This window comes from Coregonus clupeaformis, chromosome 11 (genome assembly GCF_020615455.1).
Source record: "Coregonus clupeaformis isolate EN_2021a chromosome 11, ASM2061545v1, whole genome shotgun sequence".
In the NCBI taxonomy this organism is placed as follows: domain Eukaryota; kingdom Metazoa; phylum Chordata; class Actinopteri; order Salmoniformes; family Salmonidae; genus Coregonus; species Coregonus clupeaformis.
Genome location: NC_059202.1, coordinates 9,824,920 through 9,848,919, shown reverse-complemented (window position 1 = coordinate 9,848,919; position 24,000 = coordinate 9,824,920). Strand labels below are relative to the sequence as shown.

Below are 24,000 nucleotides of genomic sequence, written 5' to 3'. Positions count from 1 at the left end.
ACAGCTCTATTCTATTGTATTTACTTCTATTCTCTTCTTTCTATCTTGTTCATAATGAGGGCAGGATTGTATGCTCAAACATTAAACGTTTTGTTATGAATGATATCCCCAGTGGTAAGTATTCTGGGCAAATGTTCTAATTCTGTGTTTGTATTTATGAGAGGACATGTGGAACAGGGAACTTTTATCAGGAGAAAATAGTTGTGACAGCAGCACGCAGGCAGGCAGCAGGCAGAGAGGATGCTATAGGATTCCTGTGTGTCCTTCAGACTTGGGCTATGTACGTGTGGATGACAGGACTTGGATGGGGGAGCGTTCACATGACAGAAGGCTTAGCCTAATAGCCAGGCTGTCTCTTCTCCGCCACATTCTCTTTTTCTCTCTCTTTTAATCTCTCCCTCTCCTCCTCCTCTGCTCCCATCTCTGATGAAGGGAGAGAAGGGGAGAAAGTGATTTCCATAAAGTCGCTCCGAGAAACAGCACACACAGACACAGCATTCTGAAGCATTCCCGGACAGCTTGCCTCAGTATCTGGGCGATTTTCCCATGGTGGCGGCGACAGTAGTCCACCATAATGGAAGGGAAATGAGGGAGGGAAGCAGCTGTGCCAGTCTGCCAAGTGTGTGCGCGTGAGAGCGTGGGCGCCATGACCAGTCACTATTCATAATGGCCTGGAACGACGCCCATACATCACATCACATGTATCACATGGGACAGATATGCAAATGAGACCAGGGGGAGTACACATCTAGCAGAGCCCTCTTCTAGTAGAGCAGGATTGATGGCTCCGGGAGGAGGGGAGGGAGGGAGAGAGGGGAGAGGGAGGGAGGGAGGGGTGGGGGAAGAGTGTGGGGATAGGGGAGGGTTTCACTGTTATTTATCCCCTGTTAGCTATTGATATGGCTTCTCAGCACAATGGAGGTGTTGTTCAATAGAGGGATAGATCAAAGTTTATCTCCCTCTAAATTGTTTTTCTCTCTGCTGGCCTTGACTCTCCAACTTTTCGGAGGGAAGTTTAAGATATATTTAGAGCAGTGGTGAAGAAAGAGGCTTTGTAAACTGAGAGGAGGAAAATAAACTGTGTTTAAAGTTCCTTGTCAAAAAGCTGGAGAGAAATGACAAAGGTTCCTCCAAGCTCTGCTCTCCTCTGTAGAAATGTCAGAGTATACCGCAGAAAGATCAAAATACCTTATTTTACTTCCCGATTGGGATAACACTTTTTGCCACCCATTTCAGGAGTGCGGCCCACAAAAACTCAAATTCAGGGGTGGCCAACCCTCCTCCTGGAGCACTACTGGGTACGAAGGATCAAGGTCCATCCCTGCTCTAATTCAATGGTTAATGTTGTGATCAAATTATATGGTTACACTCTACCACCCCCTCGTCACTCCAAATGACTTTTTCTCCATTCAACCACATGCTAGAGCTTATCATTTTACCAATGTTCCGGAACGCAGTGTGACCGCAGTGTGACCTCTCAGCAGTTCCATATGAGTGGCTTGTCCAAGATGATTAGAGCCTCTGCTCTGTTACCCTCTGACACATGGTGGGACTCCACAATCTACAGTCACCAACTGCGCCCCAAATGTCACCCTATTCCCTACATAGTGCACCACTTTTGACCAGAGCCCTTTCAAAAGTAGTGCACTATATAGGGAATAGGCTGCCATTTGGGACACAGCCTATACCGTCATCATCTGGGATCTAGTTAGTGGTACAGTACCATACCGCTCCAGGCCTTGTTCTTATATGCAGTCCCAATGAAACCCAGGACCAAATGGCATTGCAGTACTCTAAGAACAGTCTTTATAGTGCATCGTAAACAGAGAGGGCTTCAGCACCAAGACCTTGGTTGTTATGGATCCTTCCTTCACTTCCCCATTTCCGGCCTGTCTGGTTTGTTCTGCAGGTTGCTTGCTGGGGGGATCCCTGCACATTGTCCTACATTATACTACAGCATTACTGGAGGCAGTGATATGCTCCATTTCTCCATCTGGCCCTAAATAGAATGATGGTGGAGAATGAAACGAATCTCATCTGCCTTTCAGGCCTGATCCATCACTTCCAATAGAGATGACTGTTCTCTCTCTCTCTCTCTCTCTCGCGACAAGGAAAGGCAATCGGCAAGTTCGGCATGGTGGCAGCACTTTTACTTTACTCTATATGAAAGAACAGTAAATTCTTAGCAACTTCTCAGTCATGCCAACACTTCTGATGACATCCAGCACTTCGTATTTGGAAGGAATGTTATATAGCTCTGGTATGTTTGGAATGCGCACAGTGGATTCATCTAAAATGCAGTGATCCTAGCTTTGGGGTTAATTAAACTTACCTTTGCTGTCAGTGTGCTGTACCCACCAGGGTATGTGAAACAGTGCAAAGTACAATTTACTTAATATTGGTGTTTGATAAATCCAAAATATCACAGAGTGGAGTAATAGTCTATGGAATCAGTGATCATTTAATTACATTTTGCACAAGGAGGGTTTTAAAAGTTATATTTAAGTGTCACAAAACTGTTTGAATCAGAGGACTCAAAAAGTACTGTATTGAAATGTTTAGGGCGCAAGTGGGTAAAATTGACTGGTCATCTGTGCTGGATAGTGTAGGGGTAGACAGTGCCTGGGAAGCCTTTAAATGTAGATTCCTTGAGGTGGTGAATGTGATGGCTCCCATTAGACGGGTCAGAGTAATGCAGAGATCTAGCTCTTGGTTTAATCATGAGATTCTAGAATATATTAAAGCAAGGAATAAGGCCTTTAAGACATTTTAGAACTCTCAAGAGCATCCTGATTTTCTCGTATATAAACGTAAGAGAAATTAAGCACAGATCAGGATGGATGAAGCTAAGAGGGGTTACTTTGCTGATAAAATAATTGAGAACAAAAATTACCCTAAAAAGCTTTGGAAATCATTTAAAGAACTAGGCTGTAGTAGTACTACCAAAAACAAGCTAAACAGTATTGGACTGGACATCAGGAGGGAGATGGTATATGAAAAAGCAGTTGCCAATGAATTCAACTCTTTATTTACTGCTGTTGCCAGCAAGTTGGTTAGCAAGCTGCCCACCAATTCTGGTTTCTATGGAAACAACCAAGTCAAGAAGTATTCTGCCGAGTTAGGGGTTCAGCTAAACTATTTTTCTTTTGCAAAGGTAGGAACAGCCAAAGTAGCCAGTATGCTAGCAGAGCTAAAATACACCAAAGCCACAGGCCTGGATAATATTCCTGCAAGGATTCTTAGAGATTCTGCTGAGCAAATTGCCCCTTGTATTACGCATATCGTTAACCTCTCTCTTGAACAAGGCATCTTTCCCAGGGACATGAAACAAGCTAAAGTTATACCTCTGTATAAGAAGGGGATCAAATCTGACCCTGGGAATTATAGGCCTGTATCTATTCTCAGTGTAACATCAAAGATCCTGGAGAGAGTTGTACATGAGCAAATGTATGAATATGTCAACAAACAAAGTCTAATGTATGATTTTCAGTCTGGGTTTATAAAAACCTACTCCACTGATTCATAAAAAAAACAAAACATTTTAGTCATTTAGCAGACGCTCTTATTCAGAGCGACTTACAGTTAGTGAGTGCATACATTTTTCATACTGGCCCCCCGTGGGAAACGAACCCACAACCCTGGAGTTGCAAGTGCCATGCTCTAACAACTGAGCTACAAGGGACCTTATTCATGTCTACTTTACTTGACTGACTTCATCAGCAAAGAGACTGATGAGGGAAAACTCTGTGGAATGGTACTGCTTGACCTACAGAAGGCCTTTGATGTAGTTAACCACTGTCTACTAATTTCCAAACTGGAGGCACTGGGGTTAAGCAGTATCCCTCTAGGCTGGGTAAAGTCCTAGTTGTCAGGTAGGGAGCAAGTGGTAGAGGTTAATGGTTCACTGTCTCAGGCAAAACCAATTAGTTGTGGCGTTCCGCAGGGGAGTGTGCTTGGGCCTCTGCTGTTTTTACTGTATATAAACGATTTGAAAGATGATTGTTCTTGCCGTCTTTTCCTTTATGTGGATGACTCCACACTTCTGGTGTCTCATAAAAGTAAAACTTTGTTGGAGAGCATACTAAGCACATAGCTTACTAACATTAGCAAATGGCTTGGAGATAATAAGCTATGTCTGCACTTAGGTAAAACTGAGACCCAATTCTTTTTGGGTCCAGACCTAAATTGTGCAGGCCCTCTGAAATCAGAGTGGAGATAGGGGGTGAGGTGCTGACTACTAAAACCTATGTTAGCTACCTGGGATGCATCCTTGATGGAAACTTGGGAGGTGAAAGCATTGCCACTAAATTGGTAGGGAATGTTAATGCCTGGACTAAGTTTGTGGCTAGAAAGTCCAAGCTGCTTGATAAGGACTCCATGAGAGTGCTATCCACTGCCCTCATTCAATGCCATGTTGACTACGCTAGTACTTCATGGTTTGGGGGCTTATCTAAGCTTCTGAAGGGGAAGCTCCAGATTGCCCAGAATAAGCTGATCATGGTAGTATTCAAGTTGAGTCTACATACTCACATACAGTGGGGGAAAAAAGTATTTAGTCAGCCACCAATTGTGCAAGTTCTCCCACTTAAAAAGATGAGAGAGGCCTGTAATTTTCATCATAGGTACACGTCAACTATGACAGACAAAATGAGAAATTTTTTCTCCAGAAAATCACATTGTAGGATTTTTAATGAATTTATCTGCAAATTATGGTGGAAAATAAGTATCTGGTCAATAACAAAAGTTTCTCAATACTTTGTTATATACCCTTTGTTGGCAATGACACAGGTCAAACATTTTCTGTAAGTCTTCACAAGGTTTTCACACACTGTTGCTGGTATTTTGGCCCATTCCTCCATGCAGATCTCCTCTAGAGCAGTGATGTTTTGGGGCTGTCACTGGGCAACACGGACTTTCAACTCCGTCCAAAGAGTTTCTATGGGGTTGAGATCTGGAGACTGGCTAGGCCACTCCAGGACCTTGAAATGCTTCTTACGAAGCCACTCCTTCGTTGCCCGGGCGGTGTGTTTGGGATCATTGTCATGCTGAAAGACCCAGCCACGTTTCATCTTCAATGCCCTTGCTGATGGAAGGAGGTTTTCACTCAAAATCTCACGATACATGGCCCCATTCATTCTTTCCTTTACACGGATCAGTCGTCCTGGTCCCTTTGCAGAAAAACAGCCCCAAAGCATGATGTTTCCACCCCCATGCTTCACAGTAGGTATGGTGTTCTTTGGATGCAACTCAGCATTCTTTGTCCTCCAAACACGATGAGTTGAGTTTTTACCAAAAAGTTATATCTTGGTTTCATCTGACCATATGACATTCTCCCAATCCTCTTCTGGATCATCCAAATGCACTCTAGCAAACTTCAGATGGGCCTGGACATGTACTGGCTTAAGCAGGGGGACACGTCTGGCACTGCAGGATTTGAGTCCCTGGCGGCGTAGTGTGTTACTGATGGTAGGCTTTGTTACTTTGGTCCCAGCTCTCTGCAGGTCATTCACTAGGTCCCCCCGTGTGGTTCTGGGATTTTTGCTCACCGTTCTTGTGATCATTTTGACCCCACGGGGTGAGATCTTGCGTGTAGCCCCAGATCGAGGGAGATTATCAGTGGTCTTGTATGTCTTCCATTTCCTAATAATTGCTCCCACAGTTGATTTCTTCAAACAAGCTGCTTACCTATTGCAGATTCAGTCTTCCTAGCCTGGTGCAGGTCTACAATTTTGTTTCTGGTGTCCTTTGACAGCTCTTTGGTCTTGGCCATAGTGGAGTTTGGAGTGTGACTGTTTGAGGTTGTGGACAGGTGTCTTTTATACTGATAACACGTTCAAACAGGTGCCATTAATACAGGTAACGAGTGGAGGACAGAGGAGCCTCTTAAAGAAGAAGTTACAGGTCTGTGAGAGCCAGAAATCTTGCTTGTTTGTAGGTGACCAAATACTTATTTTCCACCATAATTTGCAAATAAATTCATAAAAAATCCTACAATGTGATTTTCTGGATTTTTTTTCCTCAATTTGTCTGTCATAGTTGACGTGTACCTATGATGAAAATTACAGGCCTCTCTCATCTTTTTAAATGGGAGAACTTGCACAATTGGTGGCTGACCAAATACTTTTTTTCCCCACTGTAGGCAGGAGCTGTTTTCAGGAACTCAACTAGCTGTCTTTTGAGGCTAGGGTGTCCCAGATTGTGTTTGGTTTATTTATGGTTCTGCGCCCAGATATGTAACTGATTATTTTCCCCATGTTAGGGATGCACACAGCACCAGATCAGATGTTGCAAATGTGTGCTTATACAGGTTCAGGAGTAATGCTGGGAAAGGTACTTTCTTGTATACCGGAGCCTCAGAGTGGAATGTGTTGCTTCTGCCCATAAAAATGACGTCCTCTCTGGGCAAAACTTACGATGCAACTGCAATGATGAGATAGATGTTCTTCTACTTTGTTTTTATGTTTTATTATCTCGCTGTCATACTGTGCGCAACTGTGTTGGATCTTGCCTAGCCATCTTGTCTCAAGAGGACCACAATGGAAATAAGTCCCAGACTTCATTGTGTGTTATCCTCGATGATTTTACTCATGTGCATGTATGGCTTATCAAGTTTTCTGTGTGCTTGTTTTTTTTTTAATGGTCGAATTAATAAACTAAACTAAACTAAAACTCTCTCTCTCTCTCGCTCTCTCTCTCTCTCTCTCTCCCTCTCTCTCTTCCTCCTCCTCCTCTTTCTATACCTGCCCTCCACTTTTAAATTAGTTATTTTCTCTCCTCCTCTCTTCTATAGGATGCTCTTTAAGAAATTAATAAGGCTGACTAATAGGACTTTAACGACTCTGAAGGAGGTATAGGAGGCAGGAGCAGGCTGATCCAGGATGTGCTGAATGCACTCTAATTGTTTATCAATCTATTTACATCTCTGTGAAAATTGGCTTTATGGGGGAATTATCAGCCACGTGACGCCGTGCTACACAAACAGCACTCCCCGGAGCACAGAGCCGCCAAATTTAATTTCACACTAGTAATTAATGAGAGATTTTATTTCTGCGGCCTACACAGGCGGCGGAGACGGCGTTACTCAATGCAACTCCCCTCAATTAGGCTAATTCCTCAATTTTCCCTGTGGCAACAGCGATTGTAAAAGCACTAAATGAGCCTGTGTCAGATTGACTCTTTACAATAGTTAATGCTCTTATCAGAATGGCTCTTTGTTAATTCCTGTAAACGATTAAGGCAGGTCCGTACGTTGTCGGACACGCACAGGAAATTGGCTCTGGGTGGATAACAGTGTTCATACCGGCTGCAACACTGCTACTAACAAACATAACTTATCTCCTCAATGATTATTCAGATTGGATGAACATCACCAACGCTTGTTTTAATTCCACATCACTGACCTTGTGTGTTCCAGAGTTGTGGTTCAGAGCCGGTAAGACACAGAGGCATTTGCAGGCTACACTTCACATGGTGGGTGGATTGCATGGATTTCTTCTGGCGAGTGATTGGTAGTATTCAGTGAATTTCATAATGTACATTTTTACGTAATGGCATATACAGTGGGGAAAAAAAGTATTTAGTCAGCCACCAATTGTGCAAGTTCTCCCACTTAAAAAGATGAGAGAGGCCTGTAATTTTCATCATAGGTACACGTCAACTATGACAGACAAATTGAGGAAAAAAAATCCAGAAAATCACATTGTAGGATTTGTAATGAATTTATTTGCAAATTATGGTGGAAAATAAGTATTTGGTCACCTACAAACAAGCAAGATTTCTGGCTCTCACAGACCTGTAACTTCTTCTTTAAGAGGCTCCTCTGTCCTCCACTCGTTACCTGTATTAATGGCACCTGTTTGAACGTGTTATCAGTATAAAAGACACCTGTCCACAACCTCAAACAGTCACACTCCAAACTCCACTATGGCCAAGACCAAAGAGCTGTCAAAGGACACCAGAAACAAAATTGTAGACCTGCACCAGGCTGGGAATACTGAATCTGCAATAGGTAAGCAGCTTGGTTTGAAGAAATCAAATGTGGGAGCAATTATTAGGAAATGGAAGACATACAAGACCACTGATAATCTCCCTCGATCTGGGGCTCCTCGCAAGATCTCACACGTGGGGTCAAAATGATCACAAGAACGGTGAGCAAATATCCCAGAACCACACGGGGGGACCTAGTGAATGACCTGCAGAGAGCTGGGACCAAAGTAACAAAGCCTACCATCAGTAACACACTACACTGCCAGGGACTCAAATCCTGCAGTGCCAGACGTGTCCCCCTGCTTAAGCCAGTACATGTCCAGGCCCGTCTGAAGTTTGCTAGAGTGCATTTGGATGATCCAGAAGAGGATTGGGAGAATGTCATATGGTCAGATGAAACCAAAATATAACTTTTTGGTAAAAACTCAACTCGTCGTGTTTGGAGGACAAAGAATGCTGAGTTGCATCCAAAGAACACCATACCTACTGTGAAGCATGGGGGTGGAAACATCATGCTTTGGGGCTGTTTTTCTGCAAGGGACCAGGACGACTGATCCGTGTAAAGGAAAGAATGAATGGGGCCATGTATCGTGAGATTTTGAGTGAAAACCTCCTTCCATCAGCAAGGGCATTGAAGATGAAACGTGGCTGGGTCTTTCAGCATGACAATGATCCCAAACACACCGCCCAGGCAACGAAGGAGTGGCTTCGTAAGAAGCATTTCAAGGTCCTGGAGTGGCCTAGCCAGTCTCCAGATCTCAACCCCATAGAAAATCTTTGGAGGGAGTTGAAAGTCCGTGTTGCCCAGCGACAGCCCCAAAACATCACTGCTCTAGAGGAGATCTGAATGGAGGAATGGGCCAAAATACCAGCAACAGTGTGTGAGAACATTGTGAAGACTTACAGAAAACGTTTGAACTGTATCATTGCCAACAAAGGGTATATAACAAAGTATTGAGAAACTTTTGTTATTGACCAAATACTTATTTTCCACCATAATTTGTAAATAAATTCATTAAAAATTCTACAATGTGATTTCCTGGATTTTTTTCTTCTCATTTTGTCTGTCATAGTTGACGTGTACCTATGATGAATATTACAGGCCTCTCTCATCTTTTTAAGTGGGAGAACTTGCACAATTGGTGGCTGACTAAATACTTTTTTCCCCCACTGTATATGAAGATGAGCTGGAATCAGAGTGGCTGGAAGCTATGGATCAGTAAGCAAATGAGATGGATTCATCTCCTACTGTACTGAGCAGCATTTTGCTCACATCAATCACATACAATGTAAACTAAAGGTCATATCATATGCTCCTCTGCCGGTAGCATCACACATCTCCCATTGGTGTACACTATCGCTGTACCCTTGACAGTACAGTACTGTATAAATATATGTATGGATACGGATGAGAGGGAATGCAGTTCCTATCTGGCTGTGGGCTGAGATTACAGAATGGCTAGTAAATAGAATGGTATATGTGTGCATCACATGACAGGCTTCCCTGTAGACTCAGGACATGATTGGTGGCTAGACAGCTTTTGTGTTTTCTCTTTCTTTCTACTGCAACTTAGGTTTGAGGTAGCTCTATCAAAGGAATTGTTTTCAAGAATGTTCTAGGAATTCTGTCATGCAACGCTCTGAATAGTTTGCGATGCTATCTCTTTTCTCATGGAAAAGTAGTCCCTCAACTCTTGTCATTTTTCTCCCGGCGGCTTTGTTTCACAGCTTTATTAGCCCGTCTGTTCTCTCTTTGTCTCTTGCGTGCTTGTGTGCGTGCGTGCGTGCTTGTGTGTGGTCTGGTGTGAAGTGAAGAGGAGTGAGATGATGAGTGGTTGGATGGGCGTGAAGGCGTTCACTCCCTCTCAGGCCGGGGTAGGTTGCATCACCAAGCCGCAACAGTTTATAATAGACACTCCAAAATCAATAACAGCTGTTTATAGAAAGAATATCTACTCTCATCCAGCGTACTGAACAGCTATTGACAGCTCTTATCTAGAGACGCTGTGGTGAAAGCATACATTTACAAAATCCTCTCTTCCATTTCAACCTATGAAACACTATGCGCTGACACACACACACAATCTCCAATTTACATAATAGCAGTTCCTCCTGCTTCCTCTGAATCACTCTGACAGAGAATCAATTTCCTCCTCTGGCTTCATGTGAAGCACTGATACAGTATGTCTTTCTCTTCCTCCTTGCCTTTCCATCTCTCTCTTTCCCTCATTCCCTACCCTCCCTCCAACCCCTCCTTCCACTCTGTATTTCCCCTCATCACACTCCATCCCCAGCTCAGGTTCTCTGTGGCAGGATGATTGCAGTACAAAGTGCTGGGGGATGGCACAGGGTCTCCCAGGGACAGGTGGATGAGCAGGGGCCATTTCTAAATTACACATTTCACACAGAGCAGATGTCAGATAAAAGAGAGGAGGACAGATCTACTGACATTAGGCCTCCTGTAGCTCAATTGGTAAAGCATGGCGCTTGCAATGCCAGGCTTGTGAGTTCGATTCCCACGGAGGGCCAGTATGAAAAATGTATGCACTCACTAACTGTAAGTCGCTCTGGATAAGAGCGTCTGCTAAATTACTAAAATGGAAAATTAACCTCTACGGGATCAGTGTCCCGTATACGGGACGGTTGAACTAATGTGATTAGCATGACTGTTGTAAGTAACAGCAAACTTTCCAGGATGTAGACATGTCTTATATGGCCAGAAAGCTTACATTCTTGTTAATCTAACTGCACTGTCCAATTTACAGTAGCTATTACAGTGAAAAAATACCATGCTATTGTTTGAGGAGAGTGCACATCAACAAATAACTTATCACGGCAACTGGTTTGATACATTCAACTCTGAAGGTAAATAATGTACTTACATTTAGTAATCTTACCCTAATTTGACATCCTAAGGGTCCCAGAGATAAAATGTAGCATCATTTTATTTGATAAAATCAATTTTTATATTCAAATGTAGGAACTGGGTTCTACAGTTTGAACCGCTGCTGTCTCTGGCTCCACACCCACCCCGCCCGGCCATCTAGGCCATTTAGGTGAAACTTAGTGTATAAGCTAATGATCCATCATGTATGACATTCCTGGGAGTGTGTAAACTTACATTTTGTATTACCATATACTTTTTTATATGTTCTCTATAGTTATGTACTTGAAAATGTATCAATTGACCAATTCGGCACATTTGGGCAGACATGATACAAAATAGTCCAGTATTGCAATGCTTCACTGGATCAATCTGAAACTTTGAACACACACTGCTAAATTTCCCCTAAACTACAATATTATATTGTGGTCTTTCTCTTGTATTTCAAAGATGATGTTTGTATTATCTTTTACCAGATCTAATGTGTTATATTCTCCTACATTAATTTCACATTTCCACAAACTTCAAAGTGTTTCCTTTCAAATGGTATCAATAATATATGCATATCCTTGCTTCAGGTCCTGAGCTACAGGCAGTTAGATTTGGGTATGTCATTTTAGGCGAAAATTGAAAAAAAGGGTCCGATCCTTAAGAGGTTAACCATGAGACAGAGAGAGTGGGATGGAGAGATGGGGATAGAGAGAGGGGGCTGGGGAGAGAGAGAGCGAGCGAGGCAGACAGAGAGACGGAGAGAGGATGGAGAGAGGTTAAGGGAGAGAGGGAAAGATTGAGAGAGGAAGAGAGCTAAAGAAAGAGGATGAGGAAGAGAGAGGAAGAGAGAGTAGGAAAGGGGTGCAGTGCCTCGCAGGACAATGGCCAATTAGGCCCAGTGGAGTGTTCGCTCTGCTATGTCAAATTACCATCATACCCCTGGTTCCGTTTTCCACAACGGACCACCATCTGGACTATCTCTCTATCACTTTCTCTTTTGTTCTCTCGCTCACTAACTTTCTCTCTATTTTTTCTCTCGTTCTCTTGCTAATAACCCTCAACTCAATCTTCATCACTCATACTCCCTCTCATCCTCTCTTTCTCCCTCCTTCCCTCTATCACTCCCTGTCTACTTCTCGATCGGCCCATGTCTCAGAGCTGTGTGCGATGTTAAATCATCCCGGAGAAGATTCAAGTTTTACTTCATTAAGTAGCGGCAGAGTGCAGTGCTTACTGGAGAGCCAGGGTAAGAGGCTGTCCTGGAGGCCCTATCGATAACCATTAAGGATCCTCTCTCATTACAGCCCCCTTCCCTCGCAGGCCCCTGGGGGTCATGAGAAATGGGCCTCTCTCTCCCTAGCTAATGTGATTGAGTAGTAGGTCCAGGCGGCGTTACCGCTGTTTGGAAATGCAAATGGGGGATATTTATTTACCACTGACATGAGTGTCTCTACTCTGGTGCTCTGGTGAAGTGTTCCCTCCGACAACCTCTATGCTTAACCAGGAAAGACCTTAGTTACTTCCCTGGCCCCTCCTCGTCTGCCTCTCCTCTTCATCTCTCCATTCCTCCCGCTTTTCCCCAGTCGCCTTCAGCACTAAAGTACTGCTAAATCAGTAGGGACCTCACCCCCCACCCCCCCCTCCCCCTGCCACCCCTGTTTCCCCCCCTCACATTGAGCCCATCCAGAGTACCGCAGTCTGATTATGCACGGAGCAGTAAGGCTAGATTGACGGGCGAGGCAGGAGCGTGATGACCAAATTTTATAGATGATGACTTAGAAGCCCTGTGATTTCTCTGCCAATAGCAGGGAATTAAACTCAATCAGGCCACAGCTCGCTCCCCTCCTCCCTCTCTCCATATCTCCTTCCCTCTCTGTCTGTCTCGATAGGCCTCAGCAACGAGGCCCCCAAAAAAAGAAAGAACAAAGTCAGCAACACCGTGCTTGATCCTACTCTGTGTTCTTCGCGGGAAGACCAACGTTTTCCAAAATGAGCGATAGGTTAATTTTAAGGGGGACTGGTGAGACATTTCCAGTTTACCCAGTCAGCGGACATTAGTAAGATTCTGAGACTTTTTCAAAACTTTCAGCACCTTTTTCCCCCAGAGCATGCTCTTTTTCTCACACACACACTTTTCTCTCGCACACATACACATCCGATCCCATCCACTGAGACCCCACCTATCCATCCATCACCCAGGGGTCTCAGAACTCTCCCAACCCCAGACAGTGAGCCCCGCAGTGGGCTTTTCAGCTCAGCGTGCCCCCTATCCATGGGCCACGATCACAGGCAAAGGGAGGAGAAACGTATTGGTGCTAATCAATAATGCATGGACTACATTAGTCCTCAGTAAGACAGCACTTCTCCACAACCCCACTGGTCTAACCAGGGCAGAGCGTAGGGAGAGGGAGGTGGTGGTGAAAGGAAAGATAGAAAGAGAGAGATAAAGAGAGGTGACGGGGAAGAGGTGTTGGAGGAGAGGTATGTACAAGCTTGTGCGCGTGCGCGTTTACAGAAAGAGAGAGAGGTTAAAGCAGAGAGAGGGATTCTAACCTTGTAGGGAATATTTCTCCCCTCATCCTGACATTTGTTCCGTGTTAACGTTATCCCTGCTCTCTCTCTAGACGTACTGGCCTGTCTCCTGTGGGTGAAATAAATAGGTTATTACGTCCAAGGGCTGAGCCAGGACTATTGCAATAGAAATAGTTAATTTCCCATCGTAGGGGAGCCATGTGAATATATGTATAATTACATTTTCATATCAAATAGCAGGGAGACTTTTTGGTTGACTGGAGATTAAAGATGAAATTGCCTTACACAAATAAGACTTTCTGAGTTACTCCCAAAACACGGCTTCTCCCCCTCATGTCAGGCATGGGGGAACAGTATCAGTGTGTGCATTCGCAAACCTCTCTCTCCTCTCTCTCTCTCTCACTCTCTCTCTCTCACTCTCTCTCTGAGACAGGGCGTTTACGGTATAACAGCCATCAGAGGTGTGTACTTTCTCACTGACTTTGTTGAAGAAAAAGAAAAAGAGAACAGCCTGGCCTCAAAGACGTAACATAGTAAACGGTTACATTAGACAGAAGGTTACTCAAGCAAAAACGAAAGGAAGGAGGCTGGTTGGGGAGGATGGGTGGACGTATAACACGAACGTCTAGCAACCCAAAGGTTGAATGTTCGAATCACATTAACGACAACATTAGCATTCTGGCTAATTAGCTACTTTGCAATTATTTAGCATGTTAGCTAACCCTAACCTTAACGCCTAACACTTACTCCTAACCTTTAACTTAACCCTAACCTTAACACCTAACCCCTAGCCTAGCTAATGTTAGCTATTTAGCTAACGTTAGCCACAACAAATTGCAAATTTGTAACATATTGTATGAATTGCAATTCGTAACATATCATACGAAATGAGTGATGGACATCCAAAAATTTGGTTGAAGAGCTGTATACTTTGGTGGGTGAGTGTATTGGGTGCTTGCAGGTGTGTCTGACCTTTGAGGTGCCCTGATAGCTGCCTGCCTGCTTCCGATTAATGGATGTGCTGCTCTGCTGCCTGAGACCGCACCACAGTCTGAGGCTGGGGGGGAGCAGGAGAGGGAGGAGGAGAGGGAGAAAGGCCAAAGATATGGGTTGTTGGGGTTGTTAAAGGAGGAGAGAACAGAGTAATAGCCTCTGAGGAGGTCCTAGAGGCAGGAGAGGGATGTTGGGATTCAGACAGAGTGAGATCCAGCAGAGATGTGGTCTTTGGGAGGGGATCAGGGGGTGAGTAGAGAGAGAGGGGAGAGGGAAGAATGGTTAGAAGTACAGAGAAAGTTCAGTTTGCAGAGTGGGGAGTTTGAGGAGTGAGAGTAGGAAGTGGGGAGAAGGATGAGAGGGAACGATGTAGAGGGAAAAAGAGGAGGATGAGTGTGCAGACATGAGGAGGAAGAAATGAGGAGACAGTCTGTTTCTTGGCTTCGCTCTCTCTGTGAAGACAAGGAGAGGAAAGAGGAGGAATGAGAGGAGGAGGATGAGAGGAGGAGGGAGGAGAAGTCTGTCTTTTTCCTCTGCCTTCCTTTCTCTCTCTGGGAGGAGGGCTGGTCTGTCATTCTGTCACCCTCAGAAGGTTGTCCAATTAGGGGATATGATTAGTGCAGCCTGTCCCCAGTGGAATGGAATCTATCATACTGCCTATGATTGCTACAGGCTCCACCAATTTGGCAATCACTTTATCTGCGTCACTCGACAGCCACTAAGTACAATAAAGCATTTCTACTTATAATCTCAAAATGATACAAGCTAAGACTTTTGATTGGTGACATGTACTGTAGTCTTTCTGCGTGCGCCTGCACATGTGTGTATTTTCGGTTTCACTATCCTTGTGGGGACCAGAATTCCTCACAAGGATAGTAAAACAAGACAAATTCAGACAAGTGGGGACATTTTGCTGGTCCCCACAAGGAAAAAGGCTATTTTAGGCTTAATGGTTAGGGTTACAATTATACTTAAGGTTAGGGTTAGAGGTTAAGGGTTAGGGGTTAGGGAAAATAGGATTTTGAATGGGAGTCAGTTGTTTGGTCCCCACAAGGATAGTAAAACAAACGTGTGTGTACGTGTCTAGTGTGCGTGTCTAGTGTACGTGTCGTTTGTGTGTGTGTGTGTGTGTATGTGTGTGTGTGTGTGTGTGTGTGTGTGTGGCAGAGAGAGTGAGAGAAAGAAAGAAAGACAGAAAGAAAGAAAGACAGAAAGAAAGAAAGAAAGAAAGAAAGAAAGAAAGAAAGAAAGAAAGAAAGAAAGAAAGAAAGAAAGAAAGAAAGAAAGAAAGAAAGAAAGAAAGAAAGAAAGAAAGAAAGAAAGAAAGAAAGAAAGAAAGAAAGAAAGAAAGAAAGAGATGTTCCTCTCACCAGATCTTCTTGTGTTTCTCGTTCCTTCAGACTCCCAGAGCCGAGACAAGACCCTCAGGACCCCAGGGACTATGGAGAGGGTGGGTCCAGATCCTCAATGGGACACACCCCCTGACACCAGCTGCCCAATCACAGATCACTTCCCTCTCCTCCTACCTCTGTCCAGGAGACCAACAACACCAGAGAGATTCTCCTCTCCTCTCCATGTCTGACGACAATGGAGTGAGCTTGAAGAAGACTGCTGGTGGTGTAACAAAATGGATGCCTCTGTCTTTCTACTTTCAGAACTTTTAAAACTCTACTAAGTCTCTTTTTTAATTGAGGTTCATGAGTGCAATCTATTACCGTCAGGTTAAATTTTCACACCCAATCATATCCTTGTCTGGTGAGCTGGGCTCAGTTAGGTGTGTGGGTAGAAAAGCTGAGAGCCTGCTAAAACCCAGCAGATGTCAGGAATGGAACATGAAATCCTGAATGTGACACGCTGTGCTTTACATTAATTTCTTCTGTATATTTGGTTTTGACAAGCAGCCTTGACCAAAAAAAAGAAAAGCAAGATAAGTTGACAGGTGACAGAACACCTTAGATCAGAGGAGGAATATAGAATGCACAGGACAAGGTGGGTGTTCCTGTTTTATACTCTAAGGGGAAATGTATGTGTCTTGAAAATCTGCCTTGACGTATAAACACAACCTAGCACTTACAACTGCTCTCCTCCCCTCTTCTCTTCTTATTTTTCCTCACCTTCAAATTCTCCCCCCTCCTTCCTCTTGTGTGTGTGTTTGTCAGATCCATCATCAGATGATGCGTTGACACATATTGATTTGTGAGAGCTGCAGAGTACATGTTACGGGAAATTGAAGTGTATTTTGTCTGTATGTAATAGCTCTCTGTGCAGTGTCAGCGTTCTCTGTAATACTACGCCTAATTACCAGAGGCAATCTGCAGTGTACAACAGACAGTACAGTCCTCACTCCTAACGACTGACTGCACACAGTACTTTGTCTTATGCATCATGTCTTTTAATTATCACATACAGAAGGTATGTTTTTGTTTTTGATGTGATCTATTTTATTGTCTTAAAGTAAAAAGGAGAACGTGACCTTTAACCTAATCAATATGATTTGAGTTGTGACCAGGACCAAGCCCTACCCAATGGATCATGTTATTTTGTAGCAGTCATGAAATGATTAATAGAAAGATATATACACTACATGACCAAAAGTATGTGGACAACTGCTCGTCAAACATCTCATTCCAAAATCATGGGTATCAAAATGGAGTTGGTCCCCCCTTTGCTGCTATAACAGCCTCCACTCTTCTGGGAAGGCTTTCCACTAGATGTTGGAGCATTGATGCGGGGACTTGCTTCCATTCAGCCACAAGAGCATTAGTGAGGTTCGGTGCTGATGTAGGGTGATTAGACCAGGCTCGCAGTCGGCGTTCCAATTCATCCCAAAGGTGTTCGATGGGGTTGAGGTCAGGGCTCTGTGCAGGCCAGTCAAGTTCTTCCACACCAATCTCGTCAAACCATTTCTGTATGGACCTCGCTTTGTGCATGGGGGCATTGTCATGCTGAAACAGGAAAGGGCCTTCCCCAAACTGTTGCCACAAAGTTGGAAGCACAGAATCGTCTAGAATGTCATTGTATGCTGTAGCGTTAAGATTTCCCTTCCCTGGAACTAAGGGGCCTAGCCCGAACCATGGAAAAACAGCCCCAGACCATGATTCCTCCTCCACCAAACTTTACAGTTGGCACTATGCAATGGGGCAGGTAGTGTTCTCCTGGCATCCGCCAAACGCAGATTCATCCGTCGGACCGCCAGATGGTGAAGAGTGATTCATCACTCCAGAGAACGCGTTTCCACTGCTCCAGAGTCCAATGGCGGCGACCTTTACACCACTCCAGCCGACGCTTGGCATTGTGCATGGTGATCTTAGGCTTATGTGCGGCTGCTTGGCAATGGAAACCCATTTCATGAAGCTCCCGACAAACAGTTATTGTGCTGACATTGCTTCCAGGGGCAGTTTGGTACTCAGTAGTGACTGTTGCAACCGAGGACAGACACTTTTTTATACGCTACGCGCTTCAGCACTCGGCTGTCCCGTTCTATAAGCTTGTGTGGCCTATCACTTCGCGGTTGAGCCGTTGTTGCTCCTAGACGTTTCCAATTCACAATAACAGCACTTACAGTTGACCGGGGCAGCTCTATGAGGGCAGTAATTTGACCAACTGACTTGTTGGAAAGGTTGCATCCTATGACAGTGCCACGTTGAAAGTCACTGAGCTCTTCAGTAAGGCCATTCTACTGCCAATGTTTGTCTATGGAGATTGCATGGCTGTGTCCTTGATTTTATACACCTGTCAGCAATGGGTGTCGCTGCATGAGCCGAATCCACTAATTTGAAGCGGTGTCCACATACTTTTGTATATATAGTGTATATATATTGATTTGTTTTGATTCAGCAATCATGGTAAGAGTAAAGAGGGTAAAAGGTAAATAGTCAGGACATGATGTTGTTTATTTTTGCTGTTGCCTATAATAAATTAATAAATGAAATGGCAGATAATGGTTTCACAAGCATATTGTCTCCGTCAGTAATAATTTATTAGACAAGCTGAGTTCTGTGGTGTTTTCCACCTCCATCTGTGAGGGCCATTTCTCAAACCATCTGCCATCACCCGTCCTTCTCGGCACCTCAACAGCACTTCTTTGTAGGGGAGGCAGGGAGGGGTAGATGAGCTGGGTAAGCAGTGGTGTAAAGTACTTTAAGTAAAAATACTTTAAAGTAAAACTTAAGTAGTTTTTTCTGTACTTTACTTTACTATTTATATTTTTGACAACTTTTACTTTAACTTCACTACATTCCTAAAGAAAATAATGGACTTTTTACTCCATACAGTTTCCCTGACACCCAAAAGTACTCAAATCAAATTTTATTTGTCACATGCGCCGAATACAACAGGTGTAGACCTTACAGTGAAATGCTTACTTACAAGCCCTTAACCAACAATGCAGTTTTAAGAAAGAATACCAAAAACAATCACACAAAAAATACAACATAAAATAATACGAAATAAAAGTAACAAATAATTAAAGAGCAGCAGTAAAAAGCGAGGCTATATACAGGGGGTACCGGTACCGAGTCAATGTGCGGGGGCACCGGTTAGTCAAGGTAATTGAGGTAATATGTACATGTAGGTAGAGTTATTAAAGTGACTATGCATAGATAGGGGGGGTTGGGCAATGCAAATAGTCTGGGTAGCCATTTGATTAGATGTTCAGGAGTCTTATGGCTTGGGGGTAGAAGCTGTTTAGAAGCCTCTTGGACCTAGACTTGGCTCTCCAGTACCGCTTGCCGTGCGGTGGCAGAGAGAACAGTCTTAGGGCCTTGCTCTGACACCGCCTGGTATAGAGGTCCTGGATGGCAGGAAGCTTGGACCCAGTGATGTACTGGGCCGTACGCACTACCCTCTGTAGTGCCTTGTGGTCGGAGGCCGAGCAGTTGATATACCAGGCAGTGATGCAACCAGTCAGGATGCTCTCGATGGTGCAGCTGTAGAACCTTTTGAGGATCTGAGGACCCATGCCAAATCTTTTCAGTCTCCTTAGGGGGAATAGGTTTTATCGTGCCCTCTTCACGACTGTCTTGGTGTGCTTGGACCATGTTAGTTTGTTGGTGATGTGGACACCAAGGAACTTGAAGCTCTCAACCTGCTCCACTACAGCCCCATCGATGAGAATGGGGGTGTGCTCGGTCCTCTTCTTTTTCCTGTAGTCCACAATTATCTCCTTTGTCTTGATCACATTGAGGGAGAGGTTGTTGTCCTGGCACCACACGGCCAGGTCTCTGACCTCCTCCCTATAGGCTGTCTCGTCGTTGTCGGTGATCAGGCCTACCACTGTTGTGTCATCGGCAAACTTAATGATGGTGTTGGAGTCGTAACTGGCCATGCAGTCATGAGTGAACAGGGAGTACAGGAGGGGACTGAGCACGCACCCCTGAGGGGCCCCCGTGTTGAGGATCAGCGTGGCGGATGTGTTGTTACCTACCCTTACCACCTGGGGGCGGCCTGTCAGGAAGTCCAGGATCCAGTTGCAGAGGGAGTTGTTTAGTCCTAGGGTCCGTAGGTTAGTGATGAGCTTTGAGGGCACTATGGTGTTGAGCGCAGAGCTGTAGTCAATGAATAGTATTCTCACATAGGTGTTCCTTTTCTCCAGGTGTGAAAGGGCAGTGTGGAGCGCAATAGAGATTGCATCATCTGTGGATCTGTTGGGGCGGAATGCAAATTGGAGTGTGTCAAGGGTTTCTGGGATAATGGTGTTGATGTGAGCCATGACCAGCCTTTCAAAGCACTTCGTGGCTACAGATGTGAGTGCTACGGGTTGGTAGTCATTTAGGCAGGTTACCTTAATGTTCTTGGGCACAGGGACTATGGTGGTCTGCTTGAAACATGTTGGTATTACAGACTCAGACAGGGAGAGGTTGAAAATGTCAGTGAAGACACTTGCCAGTTGGACAGCGCATGCTCGGAGTACACGTCGTGGTAATCCGGCCTTGTGAATGTTGACCTGTTATAAAGGTCTTACTCACATCGGCTACGAAGAGCATGATCACACAGTCGTCCGGAACAGCTGATGCTCTCATGCATGTTTCAGTGTTACTTGCCTCGAAGCGAGCATAGAAGTAATTTTCCTCGTCTGGTAGGCTCGTGTCACTGGGCAGCTTGCGGTTGTGCTTCCCTTTATAGTCTGCAATAGTTTGTAAGCCCTGCCACATCCGACGAGCGTCGGAGCCGGTGTAGTACGATTTGATCTTAGTTCTGTATTGACGTTTTGCCTGTTTGATGGTTTGTTGGAGGGCATAGCGAGATTTCTTATAGGCTTCCGGGTTAGAGTCCCGCTCCTTGAAAGCGGCAGCTCTACCCTTTAGCTCAGTGCAGATGTTTCCTGTAATCCATGGCTTCTGGTTGGTGTATGTACGTACAGTCACTGTGGGGAAGACGTCATCAATGCACTTATTGATGAAGCCAGTGACTGATGTGGTGTACTCCTCAATGCCATCGGAAGAATCCCGGAACATATTCCAGTCTGTGCTAGCAAAACAGTCCTGTAGCTTAGCATCTGCTTCATCTGACCACTTATTTATTGACCGAGTCACTGGTGCTTCCTGGTTTAGTTTTTGCTTGTAAGCAGGAATCAGGACGATGTAATTATGGTCAGATTTGCCAAATGGAGGGCAAGGGAGATGCACATTTAAAATGCTGGTAGACATGAGGTAAAACAGATTTAAGTTTCCCTGCATTAAAGTCCCCGGCCACTAGGAGCGCCGCCTCTGGATGAGCGTTTTCCTGTTTGCTTATGGCCATATACAGTTCATTGTGCGGTCTTAGTGCCAGCATTGGTTTGTGGTGGTAAATAGACAGCTACGAAGAATATAGATGAAAACTCTCTTGGTAGATAGTGTGGTCTACAGCTTATCATGAGATACTCTACCTCAGGCGAGCAAAACCTTGAGACTTCCTTAGATATCGTGCACCAGCTGTTGTTTACAAATATACATAGACTGCCACCCCTTATCTTACCAGAGGCTGTCGTTCTATCCTGCCGATACAGTGTATAACCCGCCAGCTGTATGTTATTCATGTCTTCATTCAGCCACGACTCGGTGAAACATAAGATATTACAGTTTTTAATGTCCCGTTGGTAGGATATTCGTGCCTGTAGTTTGTCCACTTTATTATCAAGCGATTGTAAATGGGCCAATAGTATCGATGGTGAAGGCAGATTAGCCACTTGTCACCGGCTCCTTACCAAGCACCCCTATCTCCAACCGCAATATCTCCTTTTCTTTCTACTGCGAATGACGGGGATGGATGGCCCTGTCAGGTGTCTGGAGCAAATCACTCTCGTCCGACTCATTAAAGAAAAATTATTCGTCCAGTTCAAGGTGAGTAATCACTCTTCTGATGTCCAGAAGCTATTTTAGGTCATTAGAGATGGTAGCAGCAACATTATGTACAAAATAAGTTACAAACAATGCAAAAAAACACACAAAATAGCACGGTTGGTTAAGAGTCCATAAAACGGCAGCCATCCCTACCGGCGCCATCTTTACAGTCCGTTACATTTTGAATGCTCAGCAGGACATAAAATGGTTCAATTCACACACTTACAGTTGAAGTCGGAAGTTTACATACACTTAGTTTGGAGTCATTAAAACTTGTTTTTCAAGCACTCCACACATTTCTTGTTAACAAACTATAGTTTTGGCAAGTTCGTTAGGACATCTACTTTGTGCATGACACAAGAAGTTTTTCCAACAATTGTTTACAGACAGATTATTTCACATATAATTCACTGTATCACAATTCCAGTGGGTCAGAAGTTTACACACACTAAGTTGACTGTGCCTTTAAACAGCTTGGAAAATTCCAGAAAATAATGTCATGGCTTTAGAAGCTTCTGATAGGCTAATTGACATCATTTGAGTCAATTGGAGGTGTACCTGTGGATGTATTTCAAGGCCTATCTTCAAACTCAGTGCCTCTTTGCTTGACATCTTGGGAAAATCAAAAGAAATCAGCCAAGACCTCAGGAAAAAAAATTGTAGACCTCCACAAGTCTGGTTCATCCTTGGGAGCAATTTCCAAATGCCTGAAGGTACCACGTTCATCTGTACAAACAATAGTACGCAAGTATAAACACCATGGGACCACGCAGCTGTCATACCGCTCAGGAAGGAGACACGTTCTGTCTCCTAGAGATGAATGTACCTTGGTGCGAAAAGTGCAAATCAATCCCAGAACAACAGCAAAGGACCTTGTGAAGATGCTGGAGGAAACAGGTACAAAAGTATCTATATCCACAGTAAAACGAGTCCTTTATCGACATAACCTGAAAGGCCGCTCAGCAAGGAAGAAGCCACAGCTCCAAAACCGCCATAAAAAAGCCAGACTACGGTTAGCAATTGCACATGGGGACAAAGATCGTACTTTTTGGAGAAATGTCCTCTGGTCTGATGAAACAAAAAAATAACTATTTGGCCATAATGACCATCGTTATGTTTGGAGGAAGAAGGGGGTGCTTGCAAGCCGAAGAACACCATCCCAACCGTGAAGCACGGGGGTGGCAGCATCATGCTGTGGGGGTGCTTTGCTGCAGGAGGTACTGGTGCACTTCACAAAACTGATGGCATCATCAGTCAGGATGTCAAAGCTTGGTCAAAATTGGGTCTTCCAAATGGACAATGACTCCAAGCATACTTTCAAAGTTGTGGCAAAATGGCTTAAGGACAACAAAGTCAAGGTATTGGAGTGGCCATCACAAAGCCCTGACCTCAATCCTATAGAAAATGGGTGGGCAGAACTAAAAAAGCGTGTGTGAGCAAGGAGGCCTACAAACCTGACTCAGTTACACCAGCTTTGTCAGGAGGAATGGGCCAAAATACACCCAACTTATTGTGGCAAACGTGTGGAAGGCTACCCAAAACGTTTGACCCAAGTTAAACAATTTAAAGGCAATGCTACCAAATTCTAATTGAGTGTATGTAAACGTCTGACCCACTGGGAATATGATGAAAGAAATAAAAGCTGAAATAAACCATTCTCTCTACTATTATTCTGACATTTCACATTCTTAAAATAAAGTGGTGATCCTAACTGACCTAAGACAGGTAGTTTTTACTAGGATTAAATGTCAGGAATTGTGAAAAACTGAGTTTAAATGTATTTGGCTAAGGTGTATGTAAACTTCCGACTTCAACTGTATCAAGAGAACATCCCTGGTCATCCCTACTGCCTCTGATCTGGCGGACTCACTAAACACAAATACTTTGTTTGTAAATTATGTCTGAGTATTGGAGTGTGCCCCTGGCTATCCGTAAATTAAAAAAAACAGAAAATTGTGCTCTCTGGTTTTCTTAATATAAGGAATTTTTTGTTATTCGTACTTTCACTTTTGATATTTTGATATTTAAAGCCAAATACTTTTACACTTTTACTGAAGTAGCATTTTACTGGGTGACTTTCACTTTTATTGAGTCATTTTCTATTAAGGTATCTTTACTTTTACTCAAGTATGACAATTGGGTACTTTTTTCACCACTGTGGGTAAGGGAGGGAGGAAGGGAGTATTTTTCTGTCTTTCCTTTATCAAGATTCATGGCACCCTTTCATTCAGACAGGACTGGGGGTTGGGGAAGTAGAGGAATGGAGGGAAAGGGGAGAAGGAGAGCTGCTCT

The 24,000-nt window shown here is 44.1% G+C and overlaps 1 protein-coding gene across 4 annotated transcripts in view; it reads left to right on the top strand.

Moving 5' to 3' along the window:
* LOC121576396 (tripartite motif-containing protein 44-like) overlaps nucleotides 1-17,032 on the top strand; it is a 79,378-nt gene extending 62,346 nt beyond the window's left edge. For all 4 annotated transcript variants that reach the window (XM_041889497.2, XM_041889499.2, XM_041889498.2 and 1 more), the window contains one exon: nucleotides 15,787-17,032. In XM_041889497.2, coding sequence (XP_041745431.2) covers nucleotides 15,787-15,871 — 85 coding nt within the window. In that variant the 3' untranslated portion in view covers nucleotides 15,872-17,032. The remainder of the gene's footprint in view (nucleotides 1-15,786) is intronic.
* Nucleotides 17,033-24,000: the final 6,968 nt, after the last annotated feature.